This window comes from Asparagus officinalis, chromosome 5, assembly GCF_001876935.1.
Source record: "Asparagus officinalis chromosome 5, Aspof.V1, whole genome shotgun sequence".
NCBI classification, from domain to species: Eukaryota; Viridiplantae; Streptophyta; class Magnoliopsida; order Asparagales; family Asparagaceae; genus Asparagus; species Asparagus officinalis.
In genome coordinates this window covers 90,763,909-90,772,840 of record NC_033798.1, presented here as the reverse complement: position 1 = coordinate 90,772,840, position 8,932 = coordinate 90,763,909, and the positions used below count along the sequence as shown (strand labels likewise).

The following is an 8,932-nucleotide window of genomic DNA, read 5'->3' as shown; positions in this document are numbered from 1 at the left end:
TCAGAAGGAGACCTAGGCGAGGAGATAAAAGAATAAGGGGAAAAGATTAATGTCAAATGTAAGGCAAATGTTGCTTGACACATGAGAATAAATAATATTTCTCGAGGAAGCTACTATTCAAGCAAATATAAGCTCGGGGTCAAGCTTCTTTCAACTTAAGAAGACTGATGTAGGACATATAACAAGCAAATTCATGGAGAAGTAAGACTTTCATGAGTCAAATGCAGATATAGATGAATTATTGATTTTGCTCGCAAAGAAACAACCATATTTGTTAATTCGGAAGGCGGATTCTGACATATTATATATAAAAATCATCTATCTCAATGAGATGAAGACATCCAAATTAACAAATTCCCGAAATCACATTAGTATCACTAGTTTTTGGCAGAAATCAAAAAACAATTGGCTTTTATTTATTTTTAATAATAAAGATGGAGTCAGCTTTTATTTATTTTTAATAATAAAGCTAGAGTCAATTAGACTAGGAAACAAATTTAATTTTGATTGATAATTTATTTTTACTATTATAGGGACTAGGGAGCCTTTTTAGGATAGGATTTGATACTTTTCTCTTTTCTTTTCTTTTTTTTTTTTTGTAATTCTAGTCTTATTAGGTGTTTTTTTTATTTAGAGGAGGCATGTTAACCCTAGAATTAATGGATAACTTTTACATCAATAAAATTCATCTTTATTATATTCTCTTCGTGGATTCGAATATTGTTCTTTGTAGATTTAAAGAACAACCCTTGGTAGATTTCGAGGTTCATTACTTCCGCGCTATGCTAATTAGTATACCCTAAGTAATTTAAAAGTGACATGTTAGTACTACCAATCATGCAGAAATGAAAAAAATTCAACTGAATTATAAAGCTTATTAAGTATTAATATATGTTCCATTTACTGTAAAACCTATAAAATTCTATTTTAAATTTATCTTCATTCTACTTTTTTTTAGAGTTTGGATTGGTCTATTGATAAATTTAACAAATATTAATGGTAGAAATCTCTATACTTAGTTTGTAAGCATCATAGAGTAATATTCGGGTGAAAGAATATTTATGTTTGCATGATTTGCATGATAGAGGGTACATGCCAAGTTTAAACAACTTAAGAGGAGGGTTGCACTCGGTCCGGATACGGCTCAGCTATGATGCTTACCATATCCATATCCGCTTACCCATGTCGGATACGGATACAAATACGAATATAACTCGGTAAGAAAAATTCATAACCATATCGGCTAAAATCGGATACGGTTACGGATATACATGCGGATATATGAGCGCATGCATGTACAAAACGGATATGAGAAAACTAGCTAGTATGGAGAAAAACATAGTTCATATGATACAAAAGAGTTCGTTAATATATTCATTATAATTGATAAGTTAAGATTAGACATCTTGATCATCAAAATTAATCACAAATCCATAATCTAAGAATCGAAGCTATCATAAGAGTATGACTCATATGTATTCAGATATTTCGGATACGGATACAGATATTTCACTACAAAACCATATCTGTAACCATATTCTATCGGTTATAGATTTGAGTAACCATATCCGTATCCTAACGGATACGGTTACGGATATTTCCTCAAATACAAATATGGTTTAGCACCCCTGCTTAAGAGTATATCAATGCTAAGAGAAAGAAGTGAGGGTATGTAAGTGCTAAGTGAGTGAAACTATAAAGTAAAACTATAAAGTATTTTAAGTGAAAATATAATACAATAAAGTTTTCTGGAATTAATCAAATCACATGAAAACTAGAAGTAAAGCACCTTTCCATGTTCTATACAGAACAGAACAAATCCATACAAATACTTGAATTTACAAAGGAATGTTACAAATAAGAGGAAGCAGAGACCTCTGGAGTTTAGGCAGAAAACCTACAGTACCATACGAAAAGCATGGAACGTATCACTGCTGTCCAAAATCAGACAACATACATCATGTAGAAGAAACATAAACATTCACTATGAAAATATTGTCTCATAACTATCATTTTCCTTACAAGCAGGAGGCAAGACATAATTCATAGGTTTCTTCCAAAACAAAAAAGATTTCTACATATTAAAGAAACCTATGAAGAATGACTTCCCTCACCAACCATAAAACAATACTGTCTTGAAACTAAACCAGACATCGGCATGCTAGGTTCAAATAATTATCATAAGATGGGGGGGAAGTCTCCAATTTTGGAATTTCTTTAGTCCTTTCTACAACTGCTTTTTCTGGCTACTAGACCTTTTATCACCGGCCAAGAATCTTGGAAGGTTCACAAGAGAGTTCACTCTAGTAACACCTTCTAGAGCCGACCATTCTTCTTCCTCTGAAATCAACATGCAATCAGCAAGACTCCTTGTTGAATTTGACCTCCCCGGTAATTTCTCCATTATAGGCTCCTCACATACTGGTACAATCTCATCATCGTCATCACCATGATGCATACTTGAGTTCTCCAATGAGGAAATGTAACTCCGAGATGCATCATTGTTCACCTCTTCTTTGTCCGTGGGTTGCCCTTGAGGTTTTATGATGGGTTTGCTCTCTTGGACTTGGGGATCCAAAAACAGACAAACAGCTGCACAGTCGTCAATCTTGGATGTGGGGAATTTGAACCTCCATGCACGGACGGCACATTCAACGAGGGCTCGTGCTGCAGTTGCATGAGTTGGTGCTGAAGCTACTATGTCCGCGACTTCCTTGTTAGAGAGAACATCCCAAATCTGCGTAAATCAAAATATGATTAGCTTGGAGCTTTTTCTACATAAATCATGATGATAAGCATGAAAGAATGGTGTTTGCCCTTGGCAAAAGCTCTTTGTGGCAGTAAAAACTTTAGATGGAAGTACTAACAGAAAGACCAAGGCAGGGGGTGAGGGATATGAATGAGATACAGCACATAGATATTAAAATTAAAAAGTAAGAGGAATTTGATTATAAGCTTGTAACTATGAGTTTGTAATGTTCATAGGTAAGGAAAATAAAGCAAGAAAATTGTTTTAACAGATTCAGGATTCAATTCAAATTCTACATTGAGCTCTATAAGTGATGAAATGTATACTATTGTTCTCATGGATAAACGTAAATCCTTTGGGAAGGATTTGGAGCCAAAACCTTTACATCATAATTCCATGTTGGGGGGTGTCCATTTTTATAAGTCAATATATTAACATCGACCTACATCATTTAAAGAGTCTGCAAATAAAAATAAATAAATTTGTCCCCGAATCAAGAAGACATAAAATGCATGGCTGAAAGTGATATTTTACTTTTCCACTTTTAAAAGTCTTCCAAATTCTTAAATAACCAAAATGAAAGACTAGATTTATCAATTTTAGAACGCTGAATATCATAGTATAAACAGTTGAGATTACCCCATCAGTTGCAAGAACAATAAACTCGTCTTTCTCAGTAAGAAGACGATAGGAGATATCAGGCACAGAGATCAAACCATAATCCTTCAGGCAAAAGTCTCCAAATGCTCTAGCCATAGCCAAACCGGGAGAATCACTATTTGGCAACCACACACGTGCAACTTCTGGTTCATCTTGCAAGGCAAAAACCCTTCCTTTGCATTGATGAATCCTGGCAGCTTCCCCTGTATGTAAAAATAATTAATATCAAATATTATAAATCTTAATTCTGTATAAACTGGAATGACAAATGGCTTAATTGCACTTAAATAGCCTATAGTTTTCCCTACCTTGCACTTATATACGCTCTGGTAGCACTTATATACCCTAAAGTTTTTAAAACTTGTACTTCACTTTTTTTCTTTCTTTTTTTCCCGATAGGAGTACTTCACTTTTTTGAAAGCACTTACCTGCCCTAAAGTTTAAAAATCCACACTTAAATAACCTAAAATTTCTTAAAACATGCACTTAAAGACCCCAAGTTTTTAAAACTTGCACTTAAATACCCTCAAGTTTGCATAACCGACGGTATTTAAGTGCACACTTATAAAACTTAAGGGTATAAAAGTGCAAGTCTTAAAAACTTTAGGGTATAAATGTGCTGTTAAATAAAGTGAAGGTATATAACTGTAAGTTTTAAAAACTTTAGGGCATATAAGTGTTGTCAAAAACAAGTGAGGGCATATAAGTAGGAGAAACTATAGAATATTTAAATGCAATCAAGCCATGACAAATAGACAAAGACCAAGGATATAATGACAATGAGATCACCATGAGCCACACTTTAAGAAAGCCTTTAAATCTCTATTGACAAATAAAAATAGAATTCCCTGCGATGGCTCAAGGATTCAAATCATTTCCTTTTTTTCACTTAAGAAATTCAGAATAGCTAGCACAAAGAAAATATTAGTTCTCAAAAGAATACTGCTTTCAAAGAGATCTTTTGAAAAGAGATAAGAGCAGGAACGTAACGTACTTGGAAGATTGGGCTTCAAATCAACAGTCAGCTGGACAGCAATCAAATTATTATTTTGATCTCGTGTACCCAGTATTGCTCTAGAGTCTCCAACATTCCCAATTACAAGATCCTGTCCCTGAAGAAGTGCAAGTTGCAAAAAACTAAAATAGCCTGCAAATTGGCGAAGGCAAAAAACCAATGTTCAAAAAACTACAAGTCAAACTTGGAAGTAGACTATAGAAGTCATTACCTGTTTTATCACAGTAACAGCTGTAGTACCACTGCAGAAACAATCAATCATAGGATGAAGCTTCAACTCTTTATCCATCAACTTGAAAGATTTCAGAAGAGACTGCTTCAATATTGGATACATAGCAGGTAGCTTAGTATTCTCATCAGCATCTACGGGCTCTGACAACTCATCGTCAATGTTAGCACATGCTGACTCTTCAGAGTTCATACTGCCAGATGCGCTGCCATTCAGATGAGGACTGTCTTGACCACTAGCAGTGGTTTTCCATTCAGTGGTTAACTTAAGAGGAAGTGAGTCTCTGACTTTCTTGGCAACCATATGCCCATATGGACCGTGACCGTCAAATACACCACAAAAGATGGTGTCACTTCTTAATGTGAAATTCTACAACCACGAGAACGAAAAATAACCCTTAAGCAACAAACATAAATTATAAGATTATTCAGAGATAGATTTCTGTATGAATGTGGCAAGTTCAATGAAGCTATATAGCATGATAAAGGAAACTGTAAAAAATACATTTAACAAAATAAAAGAAAAAAAATTATATTAATTAAATGAGCAGGTTGGAGTTAACAGCAGATGGCACAAAAATAAGAACCTCAACCAGATGAGAATTATAACTCGGAACAGTCTATCAATAGAGTCAACTCAAGATCTATGGCAAAGGGAGCATGACTAAAGTTCAAGCTAGCAACAGACTATATAGCATTGAAGAAAGGATTGAACAAAAGCGCTAACATTCACAATTTTTGAAAATAATTGGAACTTTATCTTTTTAAGAAATAATAAGAACCAATTGTGAAGTTGGACATATGTAGGACAATTATATGATGTTTAAATTGAGATAAGAGTTTGAAATTTGTAAAGCTTGAAACTTGGAACTGTTTCCTTTAGCTTTCTATTATTTGTTTTCTTTTTAACTCCAAGGACACTCAAATAGAAGTAAACTGAGATTGGAAGTCTTTAGTAAACAATATAGATTGTTAAGACTTAGTCTGCTTGATATATAATGTTATCCTGCACCCCATCAGCTTAAGCATTTGGGTATCTAAATTGGTACCAGATCGTCATGTGGCTGCAGGCCTGCATCCAAATATAAGCATTTGCGATTTAAAAAATGTTAATTTACCCCAAATTTATTTTGCACGAGTCATGTTTATATTGGAGGCCGCTCCGTGTGGCCTAAAAGCCCAGAAGAAAAAAGGAGTGTTAATTGTCTAGGTTTACTTGATACACTGTTACTCTGTTAGCCATACAATACTTCATACTAAATCTTCTAGGTAAATATTATCTGATATTAAATAACAAGGCTAACAGGAACAAGAACAACTAGGCATTAACTGATCTATCGCTACTATTACTAAAACACAAAATATGAAATTATCTAGTGATATCTATGAATACACAAGGTCTAAATTTTAGCTTCAAGTTTAACATGCAGGGGAGCTTCATAATGGGTCCATGTACATGATCCTAAATTTACAACTAGTCTTATGGCATGAAGTGAATAATTTGACCTTCTTTTAAAAGTAGACCACTCCTAAATTGATGAATTTATCTAAAGCCAAATACCATTATTGAATACCTGAAGGTGTTCACAAGGGTAATATTCAGGGCTATCTATTAATATGTATACCCATTGGTTGAAAATAGGTCAAATGTAATCGATAATGTTATACGACCAATGTTCTAGACCAGGTTGTTATAGGAAACTTCATTCTTCACGTTGTTAAACTGCAGGACGTTAATCTAGTGTGATCAATTCTTTTTCAGGAAATGCTAAATGCGCTTCTCTGCAAAGAGGAAAGACTGAAAACGCCTCTTCAAGCAGAAATTTCAGAACGAACTTCTGCTTATTGAGTTATATTCATACAATAATTAACGATTTTAAAGATTGACAACATTTCACATCTTCACAGAAACAAGGATAGCTGAAGTTTTCTTTATTTTTTCTAAGACCCAAGCAACTCCAAGTTTAAAAAACCTTTAAGTTGCAATTGCCCTCCTTTATTTCAAGATTGGCATATGGGCTAAAGTAAACTTGCTCAACTTTGAGCATAAAATAATAAATGAAAAACAGGTCATCACTAGACTTAGTTAAAGTATATGCATGTAATTTATACAAGATAAAAGCAAACTTAAAATAAAACAAAGCTAAACATTGATGATCCATCAAAAAAATACATGATCACAATAATTGAAAAAGTAGCATACAAAAAGCAAGAAGTTTGACAAGTAGTATCCTCCCAAAAAGGCACAATATATACTAGTGCATATACACTGGAGATTACAAAAATATAATGATTTTCATTGACAATAAGAAGTAATGAGTTTGGGGTCATTCGTAAAAGGGAATTAAAGATGTAAGGAGAAGAGAAGAGCATATTTGTTGTGCGTCTGTGTTATGGTCTGGGGGTGGGTGTGGGTGAACGGGTGGGTCAGGAGGGGGCATTAGAGTATGTGGAGGGGAACATTAAGAAGTACAAGTAACTCATGAACATGGTCCACAAGACACTATTGAGAGCTGCAAAACAATTATGATGGAAGGCTATTTTAACACTATTAACTTATGTTTCCAAATATAAACAGATAAAAAACCTAATTTATATCAATTGTGAAGGTTTAAAAAAGGTTTTAACAAGATCCTGTTGAAATAGCACCCCTTCAAAAACAACATTAAAAGCATCACTTGCACCGAATCAATGAAACTAACAGTTCGAACTCAATGTTTCTCAAACAAATGTCTAAGCACATGCTACTGAAATAATAAGTTTAAAACATGGAATCTAACAATCCTTTTTTTTAATGATCCCTTTTATTTTTGTTGCTTGATTATAGGTACGAGATGCCTGAATCCCCTAACACCAGACGCTAAAATTTGGGGGGACACATCCACAACCTCAACGTAGTAGTAGAAAGAATCTGAAACAAGCAAGGTATATATTGCTACAACGATTATTTAAGTGAATGACTACTCATCTATTATATTTTCATCAAATGAGGAGCAGTTGAAGCTGAGGTAAGGGATGTGTTTGTGAGGTGGTACTCTTTCATTAACCACCACCTGTTTTCTAACCATTAATAGTTGTTAGGTGCAATATTATCTTTGGTAGTGAATAAAAAGTTGTCACAAAGAGGACAACTGAGAAACAAACATGCTCATGTCAGGGTAATTTTCGGCACAGTCACGTTCAACTAAAAAAGATGCATGTTAGAAGTTGTTATCTTATCAAGTAATCATAAAAAAAATTCTCCCCTGTCATTCAGAAACTTACAATAGAGGGTATTCTATATGATGACAGAACTAATATCTTCCAGATGATACCTACAAATGACTAACATACCATAACATAAATAGAGTTGATACCAAAGGATGGAAAATTTGCTGAAAATCAAACTGCAAGTTCATCAAATTTCATTCATTTAAACAACTCAACAAATTAATTCTATTCTAACACAAAGGAGGGAAAGACAATGAACTAACCCCCCACCCCCAAAAAAAAAATAACCATCAACTCCATACTGATAACTTGTCCACTAATTTGCACAAAAACTTAAAGAAATTGATACTCTAGTATTTTCTATCTAATTCTTTCACATACATACATAAAAGAGAGAAAAAAAGAAAAAGAAAAGTCCAAGCACCATTTCCTCCCATCATTATTCTCCAGTAAAATCAAATTCTCCATCGACAGATATCTTCTCCTCTCACATCGAACGACAAACTTATACTAGAACTTGGATAAGTTTAAAAACACTAAGCAATATAAGCATCTGCAAAGGTAAATAAAAATAAATTCTCTTAATGGGTACAACTGTGAAGCTTCAAACATCACTTTCTCCATACAAAAAAATCATACCAGCTCGAAAACGAAATTCTAAAACATGGAATTTCTAAGCCCACTTCCTCCAATTAAAACTCGAAACATAAACTCAAAAGAAAACCCACATCCCAAATGCGTCTATATACAAATTTCGACCATCAAATAGAGAAAAGAGGTCATCCAAAAATCACAAAAACGATAACCATAATTAAGTGAAATTAATGGGTCGTTTTACCTCCCACACTATCATAGCGTCCTGATTAGTCCCCTTCTTCCCTTGCTGAGTAAAGAGGCAGGCAGCATCACTCGACCCGTTAGCAAACATCCGACCCGGAACCCGATAGAGCTCCTCCGAACCTCCTCCTCCCCCTCCTCCTCCTCCTCCTCCTCCATTCTCTCGTCTCCTCTGCTTCTTCTTCTTCTTCTTCTCTCTCCATCTCTTGGACCCAGAGGCCAAGGCCGAGGGC

The 8,932-nt window shown here is 34.4% G+C and overlaps 1 protein-coding gene across 1 annotated transcript; it reads right to left on the bottom strand.

The window, feature by feature from the left end:
- On the bottom strand, positions 1,813-8,931 carry LOC109842157 (probable protein phosphatase 2C 66; the record flags this gene model as incomplete). Its single annotated transcript, XM_020411064.1, has 5 exons — positions 1,813-2,737; positions 3,389-3,612; positions 4,404-4,521; positions 4,636-5,022; positions 8,701-8,931. Coding segments are annotated over 5 exons (1,470 nt in total), but the record flags the coding sequence as incomplete, so codon positions are not given.